The sequence below is a fragment of the Drosophila nasuta genome, chromosome 2R (assembly GCF_023558535.2).
Source record: "Drosophila nasuta strain 15112-1781.00 chromosome 2R, ASM2355853v1, whole genome shotgun sequence".
NCBI classification, from domain to species: domain Eukaryota; kingdom Metazoa; phylum Arthropoda; class Insecta; order Diptera; family Drosophilidae; genus Drosophila; species Drosophila nasuta.
In genome coordinates this window covers 6,859,737-6,880,370 of record NC_083456.1, presented here as the reverse complement: position 1 = coordinate 6,880,370, position 20,634 = coordinate 6,859,737, and the positions used below count along the sequence as shown (strand labels likewise).

Genomic DNA, 20,634 nt, shown 5'->3' with positions numbered 1-20,634 from the left:
GTATTTGTGGGCTGCCGTTAAATGGTCACACTGTTGCGCATTTCTTTTTAGTATTTTGTTTGCTTTTGGAGGGTGCGGAGCGCGTTCACAGTGGTGCGCGCTTTTAACGGCTTTGTTTTTGTTTTTGTGCACCGAGTTATATTGTATTTACGTATGCAATTCCAATATCTCATGCTTGTCTTTGTTGTTGTCGTCGAGTGGTTCAGTTAGTTAGAGTACGAATAGTCAGCAATTGGAGACCGCACAAATATATACATATACATACATACACATATGTCCAATTGCCGTTAGTGCGCTTTCGTATGCGCCATTGTGTGTGCGAGTGTATCTGTGCAAAATTGCAATGTGTATCGAATTTTCTTGATTTGCCAACAGTAACATAATTAACCAATTGTGAAAGGCAACTGCACCTTGAATGCACCCGTTATTGCATGGATAAACAAACACCATATATAAGGTAATTTGCCCAATTAGAATCTCAGCATATCCAATTGCCGGTTTTAAATCTAACATTAGAATAAGTACACATGTACTTAACTTACACACACAGACACACACATGCATACTCATTTTATGTATTGAAATTGTAGCAGACAATGCGTAGGCATATCAAGTTGAGAATATTCATGCTGATGCGTGTGTATGCATACACACATACACAATGACAGCTGTAGTGTTGGTGGACTCACAGCTGTGCTCTAATAACGGCGCTTGGCGTAATGTGAGTGTATGCGGGTGCCCCCTTCTCTTCTTTTCGACATATTTCCTGCTGCGACAGCGGTTGACGGTGCTCTGATGTGTACATATTTATTATTAGCGCTGTTCTCTGGTTTTAAAATGGTTTTGAAGCATCTATAGGGCAAAGGGCGCAAACAAAAAGGTGAAGCATCCACAGCAATTATGTGTGCTTTCTTTCTTTCAAGCTCTCTCTCACTCGTTGCAACATTTGTTTACTAATCAATTTATCATTACAAATAACAACAACACAAACCAGCTTGCCTTATCTTTCAAAATGTCTTCATACTTTATGTTTCATGGCAGCTAAATTCCTTGCTTGTGGGTAATTCATGTGCTGCGCGTATTAAACCCCAAAGGTCAGCTGTTTTACTTCGGTGCTAAACGGGTCAAACGCCTGCTTTTGTGTGTGTGTGTGCGTGTTTTTCTGTGTGGGCTTGTGTACATATATTAGTTTGTGTATGTACATACATGCGATCAATACACAGGTAACGGGTGCATCTGCTTTTGCTTATAAGCAAACTATTAAACCAGGGCTCCATTCTCACTTCTTTTGATGTACAAATAGCAATTATCACAGGAAATAAAATTAGAAATAGAAATGGTGAATAGGTAAATTTCAAAGTCCCATTATGAAAGACAGGAGTGAAACTCTTTTATACTTAAAACCTGTTAAAACTGTTCTATAATCTTTCATCTAAAAATATGTTATTTTTTGTTACAAAATATGTTTTTACCAATGTGTAAGAATTATAGAAAAATAAAATACTATTTTTGTGATTTCCGCTTTAACAATTTATATGGTAATTTATTATTTATGAAATACTTCAAGTTTCAAAAATATTATTTTACGTTTCTTATTCATTTATTTCTTTAAATTCATTAATATATTTAATTATAAATGTTATATTTTGCTTGTTTTTGCTTTATTATTTAAAATCATGCTCTTTTCGTAAATTTCGCATAGTTTAAAGAAAGATATAAATATAAAACATTATTTCTTATAATATTATCACTGTGAACAATAAAATTGTAAATAATCATACCTTTAAAAGCTTTTCTAATTAGTTGTCAATAACTGATACCTCGAAGTTCAATAGTTTCTTTTAAATAACTGAGTTGTTCGTTAAACGTATCTATTAAAAAAGCTGGTTATCGTTATTAGCAACAACAATTTCCGTTCCAGAAATTGCCTAGCTGCAAGTACTATCTATTTGGTAAACTTAAAGCTGCCACGCTTCACATCAAAGACACCTGCAGGAGTTGTTATTAAAAGTTTATTGATAGCCAAATAATACTACATGACTCATGCTTACTTTCTTATTGAAATGTTGCGATATTGCAATATCTCATCAATTACATGGATATCAGAAATGGCAAAAGTCTATAAACCCATTATTAGTAATTCGAGCTTCCTCGTACGTATTCCCCACATTATGAGTGAGGAACTTTAGGTATCTTTACTCAGCACATATCTTATCTGTTTTTTTTTGTTTATTGTTTTATGGCACAATGAGGTCTGCCTCCGCTGCTATTGAAATTGATAAGCAAACGTTGTGGAACTTGAGTACAAAAGAACTGCAATGTTTTTGTTTAAGTGCAATACAATTTCAATAGATTCGCTATAATTACGTACATGGCTATATAATTATAGAGATTCGAATGTGCGGGATTTGTTGTGTGACGGTGACGATCACGATTACGATTGTGACGCCGATGCCTTGTTAACAGCTCATTAATGATTCGTGTACGGATTGTATCCAACAAAATGAATTGCGTGATCTATTATGCGACAAAGCGAAGAGGTATTATAACAAAACATTCAGATTTGCAAATTTAAAATAGGAGAATAACAACACTAAAGTAAATCATATAATATATGATATTTCTATTATTATTATTATTTACGTGTTTAATTATTATACAAAATAATATTATAACTAAAAGAAGGGAGTGCTAGCTACTAAGGCTATCGACTCAAAAATATTTCTATATTAAAGTAAATGTTTTAAAGTAAAATGTAAGATGCTAGCTATCCATTTTTAATATAAGTAAAACAGTATTATTGTTATTATTATACTGAAAAAATACTACAATATACCTATAGCTTTTTCGCTTATCAAGACTAATACATTTAAAGTATACCATAGAATACAAAATATATATACGCAATTGTTTAACAAAGCAATTAAGACCCGATATTCGCTTTGGATTTATCGATTGTGTGCGGCTTTAGCATTAAATATACGATATACATAGGTGGGTGGGCGAAAGTGGGTATGATAAATATCTATAAACTTGATCTGCAGGGAGAGGTATCAAGTTTTGTCACAAAAAAAATTTTGAAACTACCTTTTTTACTCCATGTGATCTAGGTATACGAACATATGTGATATACTTTATAGGGTCCGAGTGAGTGACTCTTTCTCTCTGTTACAAACATTTTCTGGCGTCAATAAATGATTAATTCAGCCCTACGGGTAGTGCTTTTAATTAAAATTAGGTTAACCAATATAGAATTTAGAAAGATTAATATATTTCTATTTTTCTATATTGTCTATTATGATCAAAAACCATTTGATATAGGAAAAATATGTTTTGATTCAAGCCAAATTACAATTTATATATTTCTTGTATCCTAAAAGAAAATATAAAATAATACATTAATAATTACAAGAATTTGACCAGTTTCGCATATTTTAAAATAGAGAAAAGTCGAATAGTGAAGAACTCGTATATATTCCTAATGCAAAACGTGCGTCAAATGTACATTGAAATCATGCCCCAAGTCACGATAATAAAATGTTGTATTGACGCCAAATTATCGTATTCCGTTTCACTTTTCGTCGCCCTTCCAATTGCGATTATTTAATTATTTTGCCATTGTTTTGTTTTTGGGGTTTGTGCTTGCGCATTAAGTGCGGCCCAAAAGACTTTTTTATGAATCTCATTTCTGCTTTGAAGGGATTTTCGGTCATTTCATTTATAATTGAAAGAAATAAGTAAGTACGTAAATAAATAAATAAATAAATACCCCGTTTTGGCTGTCATCATTTCGTGGTGTCGCGACTTTTCATAATGAATCATTTGAATTTATCTTAGTATTTTTTGTTTCGTTTTCGGGTTGCAGTGCAAAAACTTATTAATTTGAATTATAATTAAATTTTGGCATGGTTGAATAAGGGGCGTGACAGCAACATGCTTGAAAGTGAAAATACACCGACAAATTAAATTGTTTTCAATATGATTTAAGGCAAACAACTTGGAAGGCGAAAAGTATTGTTAATCAAGTTCATTGTAAACTGTTTTCAGAGGTTGTTGAGATAAAAAAGTTGGAGAAAGGTACTTGAAATTGTGAGTTCAACTTTAGGCTTCTTTAATCGTATCTCTATTGTATTGTAGTTTGATAATTATTTCCCTTTTAATACGCCTTGCATTCAATTCGACCTTCGAGAAGATCATGCACCTTATCTGGAAAGACTCGTTCTCTTGTTGTCCCTCGGCGATGTCAAGATCGTTAACTCTGCAGCACCAAATAGTGAATGAAATGCGACTAAAAAGCGATTATACAAAACATAATAAAAAACTAGTTTTGTATGTTAACTGTCGACTGAGTTGCATATAGCAGAGAGACCTTCTAAACCCGACTAATATTCATTAGTAATAGTCTAACACTCGAAGCGTGCAGTTCATAAACAGAAAAACACACACATATGTGAACAAAATAATATACACACCAAATACTCTCGGCGATTCAAGGCGAAGGTCAAGAAAGCCGCACGCAACTCGTTTTCGAGGCACCATAATTATCATTGTTGTATTCGTCGTCGTTGTTGTTGTTGTTCTTGTTGTTGTTGTAACGCAGCTTCCTCGCCGCGAATCGATTCTACAGGCAAAAGCTGCCACTTTGGGTGTCGTCGCAGTTTAACCTTGAACATTGCGCATACGACGCATGAGACGCACTTTGTGTGAGTTCTGCTCTGATGAATACTCTGTAAACAGAGAGAATAAATGACCGCTTGGCTTTAACTATTTTCTCTGAAAAAGGTCCAAAATAATAAAAAAAAATAGTTGAAATTCTGTTTCATTTAAGATACAATTTTTGCTATTGACTTTTTTTTGCTCATTTGTAAAGTTTAATTTATTTATATATGCATTTAAATTAAATCAAAGTTCAACAACATTTTAAAATCAAACCAAACATAAAAATTAGGAATGGAAATTTTAAATTTTGCCGGTTAATTCAGCATTTTTGATTTGGAGATTGGAAATAAGTAAATATGTGTATCCTCCAATAAATTTATTCTTATTTTTTTCATTACTGTAAAGCTTATTCATGTACAAAATATCTTTAATATCCCATTATAAAAAATCACGTTAGTTATGAATATTTTACAAATTCTTTCAATATTTTGTCGTATTTTTAAATTGTAATATCAAATATTTTCCTCAAGCGAAACGTGCTTCAAATGCACATTAAAATCATGCCTCAAGTCACGATAATAAAACGTTGTTTAGATATCGAATTATCGTATTCCGCTTCACTTTTCTTCGCTTTTTTAATTTTCTTTTACTTTGCTTTTGAGTACAAATATCATAATTCTTAAAAAAATATTTTTGTTTTAGTTTCCTATTACTAATTATACTATTTTTTTTTATTTATTAACAAATTTCATTCACAAAAGAAATTGAATTCTAAGTTTGATTATCAATTTGCTATTTCTATTTTATTTGTTTATAAATTCCATCAAAAAACAGAAATCTTAATTCGAAGTTGTATTAACAATTTTTCTGTCAGTGTTCTGAATTAGCAAAGAAAACAATGAATCACAATATATTCTGAATTTACCAGCTTCAACTAATTTGCAAAGAATGCTTAAGCATTCAGTATTCAACAAGTTTCTGCGAGTCGAGTGATCTTAAGTGCTATGCTAAAATTATTGTGTGTGTGTGTTTTTGTAATTAGCAATCAGAAATGTCGACCACATTTTAAATAAGTGCACTTTGTATTGTTTACGCTCAGTCAGACAAACTGTAAAAGTATGTGATAATCATTGACTCTTTGAACTTTGGCCTTCTGTCTAGCGGTGTACATAAAAATCTGATACTATTAATTTATAAATAATAGATTATCATCAGTGAGCTAACCAGTTTTGCCGACTTTGAAACGAGAAGTGTGAAATAGAATTGGAAAAAAGATTTGCCAGTTTTATGATTATTTGATGTTCGCAAATGTTTCGAACAGCTTGTTTGCTGTTTTATTTATTCGATTTCATTTCGCTTTGGCCTAGCGAGTGTTGCGAAGTCGTGCTGACTTGTTCTTTTTGTCGCTGAAATTCACTTGAGTTGTTATTCATCAGTCGATGCGACTAAACAAATACTTGGTATTTATGTGTACAATACTTGAAAATATTTGTTTGCTTAGCCATTTGCATATATGTACGTATTTGTGACACAATTCGTTCTTCCAAAGTCGCAGTCACAGTCTCAGTTGCTGAACAGATTCAAGCCCAGTTGAGGGAGCGAGACAACTTTCTGCAACGTGTCTCAAAAACGGGTTAGCGATGCTTTAAGTGTCTCGAAAACCAGTTCAATTTAAAAGCCAGCAAATGAAGATCTTTGTCAGCGATATATAGATCAACGATCAAAATAGATTTATACTTCGCTAATGATTCGCAAAAAGGGAACACAAATTATTCAAAGTTCAAGTTTCATTGCAATTACTCACAAGTTCGCTATCACATGAATATGTATTTTTATTATTATTATTTCGCCGACATTTATAATGTCATTTTGTTGCCTCGCTTCGCTTGGCCGCTTATCAACAATGCGAAACGCAGACTAAGAACTCAGCACGACGATGAGATACCCTAACTTGCAGTCAATGCTACCCATTTTCCGCATCTACGAGTTTACAGAGTGTCTGTCGCTAATAAACTGGTTTTCATTGCATTTCCCCTCGCTGCCTTCTTCTTCTTCTCACGTAGATGAGCTGAAAGGCAAATGCACAAAACTGTATGATGATGAAGTACAGTGAAATACACAAAAGTTGATTGAACTTTTAATGTTCCGTTGACTCTTCGGGGCAACCTTTTGAAGATCACACGGAACTACGTCAAATATTTATTTTATTTATGGGTTGCCTGTGTGAGTTTTATGGTCTTGCAATTTGCTGTTAATAATTGCAAATACAATTTGTTATTGCTTTAGCTCAAGGATAAATGCTAACACAATGTGACTAAGTTTTATATATAATAATAGACGAACATAAATGGCAAGAAGTCCAAGCTATTTATTACGTTGATTTCAGAGACCAGAGAACTTAGATGCATGTCTTAAGTAAATTTAGGAGTGTCAAGACTGTAAAATGAAAATATTATCTTCTCATAATACCGGAAATTTTTTGACACAGTTAAAGCGTAGAGAGAATAACTTAAGACTGAATAGACGCTACTGGAAAACATAAATTATTAATGATAAACAGTCTAGTCGAAAACTTCGACGCTCATCATCATGATATTGCTTTTATTTTTAGCTTCTGTCCAGACAGCTTAAAGAATTAAAGTTGACGAAGAAAAAAATAAATACTATTACTTTTATAAATATTAAACTTATTTATATTCTACTGCTATTTGCAATCTTTAAATTTTAAACAGTTTATAATTGACTCGAATTAAAAATAATGTTTATAAAATAATGACTAAAGTTGACATTAATTAATTATTTTATGTTTAGATCAGCTGAGAATTTTTTTCGGGGTATACTTATTGAATTTTCCGGTTTTTATAAACAGGTATTTTATAAAACAAACACTATAAGGTGCATTAATGAATCATGAATAATGGAACATGATCTTTGCAGAAAAACAATATTCGCAAGAATGCAGAAATTCACTAAGTAATGTGAATAAATTAATCTTAATAATGATTGCATTTGAATGAGCAATAAATTATAGAAATTTTTATTCATAAGATTCTTGAGCAATTCAATAAAACTTTTCAATGAAATCAATTGAAAACAAGTAAGAAAGCTACAGTCGAGTGTGGTCGACAACAATAACAATTGCATATACGCATTACTAATAGAAATAAAATCGTTAAATTAGCATAATACTCACTGCATTCATAATATGAATTTCATATTATATTTTTATAACAATTTCTCTAAATACTAATGTTATGTAAATTCTTTTTCTGATAATGGTAATTATATTCATAGTATGATAAGCAGACATTTTAGAGTTTGTAGATGGCGCCATCTAGCGCACGTTGGCAGCTTTTTAGTTTTGCTTGTGAATGCATTTCTTCTGAAAAGTTATAGACTCATTGCATTTATATTACATTTGTGCATCAATTTCTCTAAACACTAGTATGAAAATTCTTTTCTATTTCTGATAATAGTTATTATAATCATATGATAAGCAGACATTTTAAAAGATGTAGCTGGCGCTCGCTGGCAGCGCTTTAGTTTTGCTTGTGAATGAATTTCTTATGAAAAGTTACTCACAGCCACCTAAAGGCAATCTTTGAAAACACAGATCCCTTCCTGACTTTACAATGATGACCTCTGCTAATCTTTGAAATTCGCCATCAACCTTTGACACTATCAGTTTAAGCCCAGCAGGCTGAAACTGAAAAACAAATTAGCATATTCACGTTAATGAGAACTCACAACAGTGTCGATGGCATCTGCCGGCGTTTAATGAAGCTTTACTGATTGCTCATGGCTGTTGTATATATTTACTATATATAATATATATACATACATACTTATATATATATACGTAGGTGTAATATCTATGATGAGTAGACATCAACAGAGACTTTGCTTTTAACGTAAATCATTAAAAAAAAAAAACTAAAAACATGTAAGAAAACTAAAGTAGCGTGGTTCGACTTGGAAATACCCAAATACTGCAATCCATATTCAATAAAAACTCAAATTAAGTGACAGACTTGTTTTTTAAATTCTAAAATTGTTTCTTGCGAAATCATTTAAATTAATTAATTAAATCATTAAGAATATGAATAAGTATTAGCGCTTATTCTTACACTTCGAATTTTCTAAATTCTTGAACTTAATTTAGACCATTTTTACATGGCATAATATTATATTTAGAATTAAGGTGTTTTTACAAAGCTTGTACTATATACACCCTTTTAACCTTTCGATAGCGAGTATGAAAGCTCTTAAAAATGCGAAGTAGAGAGAACGGTGCAAAAGTCGTAACACCGTTTATTTTACTGCAATGGACGAATCGCCCCCTGCTCAGCACTCTCCTCCTCCTCCTCCGTTGTATACGCTGTAGGGTTTAGTTAAGTGATTAGAAGTACGTTTTCTAATGGAAACCTGTTTTTTTCCACCAGCTTCTCACTCACCACTCACTTCTCCATTGTCTTGCAGACACAAAGCGATCCGAACATGACGCAAAGCACAGAATTTGGCAAGTCGGCAGCAGTCGCTGTCTCAGCTGCCGCCGCTGCCGCTGCCGCCTCCGCCAGCGCCTCCTCCGCTGATTGCTCCACGGATGTGCTGCTCAACAACTTTCAGCTGAAGAAGAAGAGTTACCGAGTGTTGCTCCATGGCCAGCGAGTGGTTTGGGAGCGACTGCAGCGGCCAACAAAGTCAGCGGCGCACAACGAGACGGTAAAGACGCCGCTGCCCGACGATGTGCCTACAACAGAGCAACAGCTGGGCAGCAATGCTCCTCCCTGTAGCTATGGTGAACATAGCCACATCCTGCACATGGACGACATCATCAGCGTGCGACGGGGTGACACCAAACAGGCGAGTCTGCAGCCACCCGATCTGGAGGAGCCTCCAGCGGATGCCAAGCCGACAGCACAATTCCTGACCATCAACTATGCGGAGCGGTTGAGCAAATCCAAGGTGGACTGTAATCGCTGGCAGCTGCGACGCATCACGTTCTACAATGCGGATGCGTACATTGTGCGTCAGTGGGAAGTGCAGCTGCGGGCACGCCTCGCATCCTCGCCAGCTAGTGGACAACGTGTGCGCCGACTGCTAGTCTTCATCAATCCGTATGGCGGACGCAAGGCGGGCTCTCAGACCTATGAGCGATACGTGCGTCCGCTGTTCCAGCTGGCGGGCATCGATGCCACCTGCATCACGACGCAGCGAGCGAATCAGATTCGGGATATTTTGCTCACTCACGATCTGAGCTGCTACGATGCCGTCTGCTGTGTGGGTGGCGATGGCACCGTCGCCGAAGTCATCAACGGTCTCGTCTTTCGACGAATTCGAGAACTGCAGCTGGACGAACAGCGTCCCGCTTACATACCTCGACCCAGCCTCCCAGTAGCTGTCATTCCCGCTGGCAGCACCGACACCATTGTCTACAGCATGCACGGCACTGCGGATGTGCGTACGGCGGCCATCCATGTGCTGCTCGGCCAGCGGCGTGGCCTCGATGTCTGCAGCGTGAGCAATAGTCGATCTCTGTTGCGTTTTTGCGCGAGCGTTCTGAGCTATGGATACCTGGGAGATGTGGCGGCTGAGAGCGAACAGTATCGCTGGATGGGCACCAAGCGTTATGAGTACAGCGGAGTCAAGGCATTCCTTAGCAATCGTGGTTACGATGCAGAGCTCCACCTGCTTGAGGAGCCGTTGGAACCGGAGACGCCGCAGAGTCCGGTCAGCGTGTGCAGTGAACCGCCCTCGGTGTGCTATGCGAATTGCCAGCGCTGCAGCATCGCCAGCTCATTGCAGGAGCAACGCTCATCGCTCTTTCCCACTGAGGAGGAGCACAAGGAGCAGCACCATCATCCAAAGTCCCTGGCACCAACTGCGTCCTTGAACCACGAACTGCAGCTGAGTGCCAGCGAGACAGCTCTGCTTCGTCCACGTCCCAGCACGCTGCCCCTGCAACAATCGACTCCAGCTGCCTATGGCTCGGATCTCAGTTTGCGCAGTGGCGAGCAGTGGAAGATCATACGTGGCAATTTCTTTATGATCTGCGGCGCCAACATCACATGCGCCTGTGCCCGCAGTCCCAATGGCATCTCCCGGTACAGTCATCTGGGCGATGGTTGCCTCGACCTGATTCTGGTGCGCAAGACGACACTGCTCAACAATTTGCGATTTTTGCTCAACACTGCGGGTCGAGGGGGCGATATTGTAAGTGACACAGTTTTTAATTTGACCGTTAGTTGACTTACAAGCTCATTTTAGAAAAGTTCATTCAAAGCAATTAAGTCAAGTATTGACTATATTAGACCCTTTCGTTTTGTAATAACTACTAAATATTTTGTATATCTTCAATCAATTAATTTATTGAATACCAACTTTAGTCAGTCGGCAGTAAAATACATTTAAGAATGAAATTAAAAGCTAGTGAAAGTTTTCATTCGAATGTTGACTTTAAGAGACCCTTTGCTAAAGGCCATTGGAATGAAATATCTTATCCCTTTTTTGTTAATTATAACCGACTTTAGAGTCGTTCTAAAACTAAAATTGCCGACAGTAATAGTCTTATTCCATTGGCTTATACATAATTAAAATTACTTATTTAAATTATGAACTACTAGGAAGCTACTTAATATTTAAGAGCTCGGAATAAATTTGAAATTCTAAGATCGTAAGTTAATCATTCCCTAAACTTTTGTACAAACAAAGATAAAAAAGATGACATTGATTGAAAATAATTATTTGTTCTTTCTTGCATCGGACGAAACTTTACCCTTTCCACTCAAAAGTGAAGCTTTCTAAAAAACTAATTTATATATTTTGCGAATTATAATAAATTTTATTTTATTTCAATTCTCAGCGCTCGCTACCCTTTGTGGAAGTTTATCGCACCCGCAAGTTTAACTTTCGCACGCTGAATGCGCCGCAGGAGAATTACAGCATTGCGGGCTCTCGTCAACCCATTGCTCAAAGTAACAGTGATGGCATTAACTCGGAATATTCCAGCTGGAATTGTGATGGCGAAGTGGTCACCGACTTGGATGTAACCATGAGGTCAGTTTGTTGCAAAATTGTTAATTAATTTTTATTAAATTATCTCTCTCTCTCTCTTTCATTGCAGTTCGCATTGCCAGCTCATCGATGTGTTTATGCGTGGTCCACATTCCTATAGTAAGCCACGGAAGTTGGTCGTGAGCAGCGCGCCCACAACGCCAGCCAGCTCAAGCGATAATGTTTATTGTTGCTGTAAGGATTAAGAAAAGCTTTAAATTTAGTGAGACACTAAGAAATTGGCCGTGACAGTAGCTTGTAAAAAATTTGTTATATATTTGTGTACGTTGCGAAGGAGTAAGTAGAGTTAGAGAGTCTAATATTGGAAAAAAGAAAATCCCTTTATTTGATATTCATTCTGTATTATGCGATCTATAAGATCCAACAAATTACATACATTCCCCCTATGAATGGTGTGCATTAAAATTATATATATTTGTATATTGTATCATATTTTTGAATCACACTATCTCCAGAAATCTAATAAATAATATGGGCATGTGTCTTCAATTATAATGATGTGACTTTTATTTTTGTTAACTTTAATTTCGTAACCCTCTTCGGCATGGGAAATATAAAGCATAACTTTTAGTTTTGAAATTACCGCGTAGCGAGCAGCCAATGTCACCCTGTGAAAGCACAGAGTTGCCACAAGGGTGCTCAATTTAATTTTCGCTTTCGATAAGCAAATCTATCGATATGCATTTACAGTGTTGAAAAACTTTCTAGATTATTAGCTTTAAGAATTGCTTGCATTGAAATGGAACAAATAGTATATTTATAAAGTGCAATGCACGTAAATAAATATTAACGGAATTTTAAAGATTCACTGAAATGTTGATGTAAAGAAAATCTATCGAGCTGTGATAATATTGGTATATTTACCAGAATCAAGGAAGTGGTATATTTTAGTATATTGCATCAATCTAAGTGCGGTCACGCTAATCAAAAGAAACTGTTCGGCTTTTTATTTGTGCCTGTCATTCTGCAACTCTTTTTCGCAACAAAGCAGAATTAACAAATTCCAGTTTGATTTAAGGTGTATTAAAGTTTTTCCACAATGATGAACAACAGCTTTGCACAGCCAATGTGGCAGAATGGACCAGCACCCGGTCAGTTCTACAATTTCATTGGAGGAGGCTATAACAATGGAGCACCAGCTCAGCTGCCGCGTGAATTGACAACTTGCGGTCCTTATGGCACCAAGCACAGCACGTAAGTTGAGGGTGAAGGGTGTCCTCTAGATTACTCATCGTTAATCATTCCCTGCAGCGCTGCCATCACTACAGGCTCCTCGGTGCTGGGCATCAAATTCGACGGCGGCGTCTTAGTGGCTGCTGATACACTCGTTTCCTACGGTTCCTTGGCTCGTTACCAGAACATCGATCGGGTTTTTAAGATCAACGATAAGATTCTGATTGGCGGCAGTGGGGATTTTGCTGATATACAGTCGATTATGCGCAATATTGAACAGAAGATGATTGAGGATCAGTGTTGCAACGATGGCGTCGTCATGAAGCCCAAAGCCATGGCCACCTGGATGACACGAGTGCTCTACAACCGTCGGTCGCGCATGAATCCCTTGTACATTGATGTCGTCGTCGGTGGCATCGATGAGGGCGGTGCTCCGTACTTGGGCTCGGTGGATTTGCGTGGCCGCGCCTATGATGACTATGTGGTTGCCACTGGATTTGCACGTCATTTGGCCCTACCACTGGTCCGTGAACGCAAGCCCAAGGATCGTGACTTTACCTTCGAAGAGGCCACTAATTTGGTAATTCCAAGAAATCTTAAACTCGATTCATATTGCATAGAGAAATTAATCTTAATTTTCTTACACAGATTCGTGAGGCCATGAAGGTGTTGTACTACCGTGATACACGCAGCATGCCCCGTTACACTGTTGGCATTTGCACCGCCGCGAACTGCAGCATAAAGGGTCCCTTCAAGGTTGAGGAGAACTGGACTTTTGCCGAAACCGTCAAGGGTTACTAAAGGGGCATTTATTCCCAACACAAGCGATGTAATTTAAGACACAATTTATCAAATAAAGCTGGAGGTTCTTTTGGAAAATTAAACTCTTTAACCATTTTTCTAATCTGTAATTAAATTGTTTTTTTGTTCTCCTGTATATATGGAATCCATTGGAAATGATAAATATGTTAGCTTTGGCCAAAGTTTTAGAATTATAAATTAAAGTTCGACGATGCTTTATTTAGTATGAATTTTAAGGCCAAGCCATAAGATTTATTCAATCAGAGCCACGGAGAAATTGGCATGCATAAATTATAAATTAGTTCCAAAAAAAAAAAATATCAAATTAAATTTTAATCCAGTCAGCAAATTAAGGAATTTTAATACACAGTAAATTGCTGTAATTTAAATCACACAAATTAACAATAAAAATCATAAGGTTCGTTTTGGAAAATAATTCAAGAGTTTTATTTTCCGTATCTTATCGGTAATTTAGTTACAAGTGTTTTTATTTAAATTATAAATTGTTGCTAATAATATTAAAGTAAATTTTGATCCAATTAACGAGTCGAAAACGAAAGAGTGCAAAGCTCGGAATTAAAATACACAATTATTTAATGCAAATTGTTGCCGGAATACATTGTCTTAAGTCGCCACGGCTCCCAAACATTTCCCTCGACTTTATCTCACTTTCCCACCATCTGTTGATATCGCTCAATTAAGCATCGTGTGGCGATCGTAGATGTGTCTGCGCTGCTCTCGCACCTGTCGTTTCCACTTGTCCTGCTGATGTCCCACACGATTTAGAACATTAGCCCGGGCACTTAGCTCCTGATTGTTGCTGCCCACGGGCATCGGCGGTGATGGCTCATCCTGGAGCACAATAAGAAAGGAGAGAAGCAAAACAATTAGTTGGAGCGAGCAGCAAGGCGATTTAAGCGTTAGTTAGTAATGCTTTTTGTTGCGTGCGTTTAGTGTTAGTAACATAAACATAAAATAAAACAAAAATTAACATAAGTTTTGAGCACACAACAAAAAAAACGTTTGACAAATAAATGGCATCAAACGCTGAGTGCTTCTTTATTGTCAACTAGCTGCGCCACATCATCAGCAACATCAACAGCATCCAAGCTGATGCTGTCATCATCCTCATCTTGATCGTCGACTAAATCTGTGGCCGCAGTTAGTCGACTATATTTAATGCCTGCATATTTTGAATGTCTTGGACTATGTACATCTTCATTGGTGTGCTCCTGATAATTGTTTGCCTTGACGCGTTTATTAAGCAGCGGCTCCAAACACATGAGGAAGAGCATGTATATCACTAAAATGGATATGATCCAGATCACAATGATGACAACGACCTGCAAGCAAGGTCAACTGAATTACTATAGTTTAAGTGGAGGAGATTTAATTAGTTTACCTTTATTAGCGTCGTGTTGCGCGCTACGTGAGAACATTTGCACTCGGCGCATATGGGCAGCTCCTTGCCATTGGCGTCCACTTGAGGCAACAGAGCGCCCGCACAAGCACTGCAAAGATAAATTCGTCAGTAAGATGAATAATTTAAAATTATTTTTTACAAACCATTCTGGACCATTGTTGCTGTGGGTCGCATTGCCCTTGGGCGCTGCGCTTGTAGATGGTGTTGCTGAAGCCACTGGGGCGGCTGCGGTTGCTTTCAATGCTGGTGGTATAACTGACGCACCTTGTGGACTTGTGTGGTTGTTGTTGCTGCTGCCAAGCGAAGGCAGCGTTTGTGTTGCACCTTCAGCCTTTTGTTGTCGAAAACAAAAACAAAGCAGAGTATTGATGATTTAGAGTTGCGTCGTAGTTGGCAACCATCTGATTACAACACTTACCCATGTCACGCCAACTAAATAACATATCGCCAATAGTGCAGGGTAGATAAACACTCGCTTGTGTGCCATTAATTTCTGTTTGAGTGCAATTTTTCTACAATTTTCACAATAAAAAATTATTTGCAACCAGCAGTAGAAGTGTGACCGTAAGTTTTATGATGAAAAATATACCACTGACAAAATTGCTGTCTGGCAGCACTGTTTTAGGTATAGGGGAATTTTTGAAACAGGCGCCATTTCTACCAGCTTCTTAAAAAATTAATTAATTTTAAAATTTTTTTAAAACAAATGAAGCAAGACGAGTATTTTTCGCTGCATGGTAAAATATCATTATTATTTTTCTTTAGTGTTTTGTACAGTTTTGTACAATCAAAAATCATTGTTCAATTTTTTCCCAAAACCGATAGACATTGCGGCGATTTCGCACAACTCTAGATGACCACCACTTTTTTGGCGACCCGCTAAACTTTTTGGTATATTTTTGAAATTGAAACTGCGGTCACGCTACAAGCAGCTGTCAAATTCATTTGTTTGCGTGTGCCTCTGATTTTGCCGAAAGCTTGATTTGGATTAAACTCTATATTAGATTAAGTACTTAATTGTAAACGTAAGAATAAAGACAGCATGCTACACACACTATTTTTCGTGGCATTAGCACTAATCAGCTGTCTGCCCAGCAATAACGGTACGTATATTATTCGATTCAATTACTGCATGGTTTATGTGGTCTTCTGTGATTGGCCACGACATAATTGCCGCCCTTCGATTTCCTATCAATTGCAATAACCAAATTACCAATATTAACAGCTGCCCAGACCAATTTTGTGACGTGTGGCTCAATACTGAAACTGCTCAATTCCGATTATTCGTTCCGCCTGCATTCCCATGATGTTAAATACGGCTCTGGATCGGGTCAACAATCCGTGACTGGCGTCGAGCAAAAAGAGGATGTCAACAGCCATTGGACTGTGAAGGGGCAGAATAACAAAATGTGCGAGCGTGGTGAACCGATTGCTTGCGGCGCTACCATCCGATTGGAGCACTTGACTACCAAAAAGAACCTGCACTCGCATCATTTCTCCTCTCCGCTTTCCGGTGAACAGGAAGTCTCAGCCTATGGCGTCGATGGCGTTGGCGATACTGGCGATCATTGGGATGTGATTTGCTCCAACGAGAGCTGGATGCGTGATGCGCACGTGCGCCTGCGACATGTTGATACCGGCATGTATTTGGGCATGTCAGGTCGCTCCTATGGCCGCCCCATATCCGGACAAATGGAAATCGTGGGACTTCACAGTCCTCAACATGGCACACGTTGGACCACATCGGAGGGACTTTATATCGTGCCCAAGGATAAGGATTCCACGCATGAGGAATATGCTCACACAGAGCTGTAGTTGCAGCAAATCCTTTAACTATACTTAAGATGATTAAATTATAATTTAGCAGAATTTATGTGAAAGCGAATTATTTCAGCTGCAAATCCCATTTTTGTGTGTGAAATTAAAAAAACAAAACATTTGCCAAATCAACGTTTCATGTTTTCTAACACTGGAATATCATTTATAAGAGGTGGCTAGAAATATCGATGTTTTTGCAGAAAGCTTGCGAATAACAATATTTTTTAAAACAACCACTCTAATGTAAGTTTTTGAAATAACCAATATGAAGACCTTATTTCAAAACTCTAAATTCTACAGTACGCGTAATACGTAATAGTGCATTTATTTTGGGTGCAACGAATCGATGCTTAAAAACATCGTACAATAAAAAAAATCGATGCATCGATAGCAACATCGAAGTTCCCCCACCATAAGTTAAGCGCGCGTTGTTTAGCTCTCGTGACAGCAGCAATATAATTTAATAGTTATATTTTGCATTATTATAAAACCACTATTAAGTTTGAACGTAGTAAGTAACTACAGAATTTTATGTAATTGTGTAGTGTTAAAGTATGCTAATGTATAAGTAATATACGTTATGTTTTTACGTGTGAATTCGTGTTTGTCTCGCGTTTTTTATATGCTTCTATCGAGTTGTTGTTTCAACAGCTGTGCACACTTGAGCGTTAATTTAAATTAACTTTTTTTTATGGCTAGCAGCTGTTTGACTCTGCAGTAAGTATTTAATATTATTATTTATAGACTTTATAGATGTTTTGCAAAAAGTGAAGATGAGAGACTTTGCCGGGCTTTGAGACAGCATAAATAAGCATAGCATAAGCTTGAACCGTATTTCGGTACATTTGCAATAAGTTCGGTACATTTTTGGTTCATTGGTACTTTTGATCACTATGTACCTTAATATAATTGATTAGTTTGAATTTAGATAAAATTATTCAATTTTATCACCGAAATACAAAAATAATTAAAAATATTCACAATAATAATGAAATAAAACTCAATTTTTGTTTATTATTCGATACACGAAAAAAACATATTTTTTGTGTTAGTATTTTTATATTGGTGCAATAAATTATTATCACACTTGGTTAAAACTGAGCGAATAACTAATACTCTGCAATATATAGACTAATTTATTTATGTTAAAATTACAATTTAATACTAATATTACTCTATGCCCTGTTATTTTCAACAAGATAAATTTTAATCTGTAGATTAATATTAATGCTTTAATTAAGCCAAAAACGAGAGTATGCAATTGTCGACATGCTGACTACTTAGCAGACTAATTTAGCGTTTATTAGTTAACCTTGTGCGAAAGAAATCGCTAATTGAAACGAACTACCAGATGAGAAATACTAAAGTACTCATATGAATAAAAAAAGAAATATCTGGTATATATAGTATATGTATTCGTTCATAGTTGGATTTAGTGAAGACACGGATTTACGAGTCGCTTACGAGTATTGTTGCATTTACATGCATTAGACAATAGAGAGTTTCTTCCTGGCAACAAAAAAAGTATGACAATTTCTGTCCATTATCTGACTGTAGTTGTTCTCGTTGTTGTTTTCCTTTTGTTTAGAGCTTAGTCAATGTTTATGCTTTGTTTGCACAGCCCACCAAGCCTATGAAGCTTGGCAGCCTGCGAGCTTAGTAAGGTCAAATTGACAGCAGCCGGAGATGAGAGAGAGAGAGAGGATGGATGTTGAGCCCCAAGCCGCGAACTCATTCACAGATTTTCATAATCGCGTTGTCCTTGTAACCATTTATAGTATAAATAGCTGGCAACAAGCATCCATTGTGTTATCATTGTATCTTTGAGACTTTACTCTTCTTCATTTTCTTCTTCTTCTTCGCCTTCTTTGCTTCTTCTATGACGATTAGTGCGGTTTGAGGTGAACTTAAGGCTATTTTCTTTAGATTAATTATGCCCTATATTTGTTATGTGGGTTAAGAAGGGTATAAGAAATTAGGTTTCGTTACAAATTATAATTCTGCTATTATCCTATTGATTCAAGCAGTTGACAAATGGAACTTTATTGGTTACGTTTTGATGAATTAATAATTAAATTTCAATTTAAAATACATCTACCCAACATTACAAATACATATTAAACATATAATAATTAATAGTCATTTTAATTAAAACGAATTTAATACATGTTTTTCATATAAAATGTATATATACATATTTTTTTTAATTGAAATATAATGTTTTGTTAATCTTTGAATTTAAAAATTAAAAATATTTAGGCATTGTGTTTTGTTTTATTGTTTTTGATGCTGTCGTACAGAAAGAATTTTCTTATATGTTAAGGTATATGAGATTATTTAAAATTCTAATTCCCTGCTGGATTTCATTTCGTCTTAAAATATAATAAAATTATAATATTAGTTAAATTAAGAATACCTTTTGTAATAAATTAGTTGGCTGTTCTTAAAGCTGCAAATATATTCGGATACTCTGATGGATCAGATAATATTAATAGAATATTTATTTATAAACATGAAACGCTTCAACCTGTATGATTGATTGATATGCCAATACTCTGCATAAATACCAAATAAATTAAAAGTATAATTTTCGCATCGCGGAAAATTGATCTTCTTTAAAATGTCAATTTCAAGGGGGTCAATTTTGGGGTTAAAGTTCATATGAAAACGCGAATAAAGTGGCGAGTCAAATTTGCGAGCGCTATAAATTTAATAAATAGATTATAAATGTCATTTGCAAACGTGAAGTTCTATCGAAAGTGTGGAAAACAATTGTAGTCTAGAAAATGGAGAGAGAGAGAGACAGAAAAAAACGTTAACACGTGCCGAAAGTCCTGCATTGAAGACAGCAAAGAAGGCGAATTAATAGCGCATCCTTCACGTATCCTTTTGTATTGTACAAATTTTGTCGATGCAGTCGCTGATAAGCAGAGCCAAAAGCCCAATCTCAATCATGGCTGGAGTGTGGGAAAGTGTTTGTTATTGTTGTTGTTGTTGTTGTTGTTGACACGAGGGGCAAAACATCTCGTTTGGCTTTATCGATTCTTGTTTATCAACGAAGCAAGCAACCTTCACAACTCACTACTCAATGACGACGACGACGACGACGACTGAGTTAAAGACTCAACGACAGACGGACTGACTGAATGACTGACTGAGTGGCAGCTTGACGTGCACTCCGTTTGAATGTTTGTGTATATATGTGTGTGTGTGTGTGTGTGTGCCACAAAATTGTATACTATTCAGAACATATGTATGTATGTTGGTGGGCGTGACTCGCACTCTCTCTTTCTCTTTCGCTTTCTCACTCGCTCTTCTTTCTCTGTTGCTCTCGTTTTGATTAAATGTTCGACTCATGGCTAAGCAATAAAAAAATGTTGCCTTCTTTCGAGCGTTCACCTGCCTACTTCTATTTTTCTTTCTTTTTTTTTTTGTTTAGCTTTTCTACTCCGCATTGACCCAAAACAGTTCCATTTGCAATACATATGTATACACAGAAAACTTATATATCGGGACTTATTGAGCCATTGGGAGCAACAGACGCGTCGCCCATTACGGCTCGCCTTGCACAATTTTAATAATTATAATTAACTGCTGCTTTTAAATGCAATTTACAATGCAAATGTGCCATAATTGCTTCAAATGTGGGCCAATGCAAATTGCTTGGATATGCATTGGCCTATTGA

General features: G+C 36.5%; 4 protein-coding genes across 6 annotated transcripts in view; 3 read left to right on the top strand and 1 right to left on the bottom strand.

The window, feature by feature from the left end:
- Nucleotides 1-53: 53 nt before the first annotated feature.
- LOC132786852 (ceramide kinase) lies at nt 54-12,228 on the top strand. 3 transcript variants are annotated; one of them, XM_060793557.1, is made up of 4 exons: nt 54-457; nt 9,102-10,872; nt 11,522-11,715; nt 11,783-12,228. In XM_060793557.1, exons 1-4 carry the CDS (start codon nt 432-434, stop codon nt 11,916-11,918), a joined length of 2,127 nt encoding a protein of 708 aa, XP_060649540.1. In that variant the 5' UTR covers nt 54-431; the 3' UTR covers nt 11,919-12,228. The 3 variants fall into 3 exon arrangements, with proteins under 3 accessions (XP_060649540.1, XP_060649541.1, XP_060649543.1); XM_060793558.1 differs by having other exon boundaries at nt 55-457; nt 9,139-10,872; XM_060793560.1 differs by lacking the exon at nt 54-457 and adding an exon at nt 8,924-9,064 and having other exon boundaries at nt 9,139-10,872.
- Nucleotides 12,229-12,650: 422 nt separating this feature from the next.
- Nucleotides 12,651-13,790, top strand: LOC132784622 (proteasome subunit beta type-4). Its single transcript, XM_060790373.1, has 3 exons — nt 12,651-12,927; nt 12,985-13,486; nt 13,555-13,790. Exons 1-3 carry the CDS (start codon nt 12,773-12,775, stop codon nt 13,705-13,707), a joined length of 810 nt encoding a protein of 269 aa, XP_060646356.1. The 5' UTR covers nt 12,651-12,772; the 3' UTR covers nt 13,708-13,790.
- Nucleotides 13,791-14,158: 368 nt separating this feature from the next.
- Nucleotides 14,159-15,719, bottom strand: LOC132784623 (uncharacterized protein CG1161). Its single transcript, XM_060790374.1, has 5 exons — nt 15,549-15,719; nt 15,274-15,461; nt 15,110-15,218; nt 14,922-15,050; nt 14,159-14,559 (listed from the first exon to the last, which is right to left on the bottom strand). The coding sequence occupies exons 1-5, from the start codon at nt 15,615-15,617 to the stop codon at nt 14,401-14,403; spliced, it is 654 nt and encodes a 217-aa protein (XP_060646357.1). The 5' UTR covers nt 15,618-15,719; the 3' UTR covers nt 14,159-14,400.
- Nucleotides 15,720-16,044: 325 nt separating this feature from the next.
- LOC132784624 (stromal cell-derived factor 2) overlaps nt 16,045-20,634 on the top strand; it is a 28,883-nt gene continuing 24,293 nt past the window's right edge. The window contains exons 1-2 of the mRNA XM_060790375.1: nt 16,045-16,233; nt 16,356-17,459. Of these exons, the coding sequence (XP_060646358.1) occupies nt 16,173-16,233; nt 16,356-16,945 (651 nt within the window). The 5' untranslated portion in view covers nt 16,045-16,172 and the 3' untranslated portion in view covers nt 16,946-17,459. The remainder of the gene's footprint in view (nt 16,234-16,355; nt 17,460-20,634) is intronic.

Coding starts and splice junctions, on each gene's coding strand:
- LOC132786852 (XM_060793557.1), top strand. CDS start 432: ATGGATAAACAAACACCATATATAAG. Junction 458..9,101: donor AAACAAACACCATATATAAG/GTAATTTGCCCA, acceptor TTTTTCCACCAG/CTTCTCACTCACCACTCACT. Junction 10,873..11,521: donor CGGGTCGAGGGGGCGATATT/GTAAGTGACACA, acceptor TTCAATTCTCAG/CGCTCGCTACCCTTTGTGGA.
- LOC132784623 (XM_060790374.1), bottom strand. CDS start 15,617: ATGGCACACAAGCGAGTGTTTATCTACCCTGCACTATTGGCGATATGT. Junction 15,219..15,273: donor AGCAACAATGGTCCAGAATG/GTTTGTAAAAAA, acceptor TTATCTTTGCAG/TGCTTGTGCGGGCGCTCTGT. Junction 14,560..14,921: donor AGGAGCACACCAATGAAGAT/GTACATAGTCCA, acceptor ATTGTGCTCCAG/GATGAGCCATCACCGCCGAT.
- LOC132784622 (XM_060790373.1), top strand. CDS start 12,773: ATGATGAACAACAGCTTTGCACAGCCAATGTGGCAGAATGGACCAGCA. Junction 12,928..12,984: donor TATGGCACCAAGCACAGCAC/GTAAGTTGAGGG, acceptor CATTCCCTGCAG/CGCTGCCATCACTACAGGCT. Junction 13,487..13,554: donor TCGAAGAGGCCACTAATTTG/GTAATTCCAAGA, acceptor TTTCTTACACAG/ATTCGTGAGGCCATGAAGGT.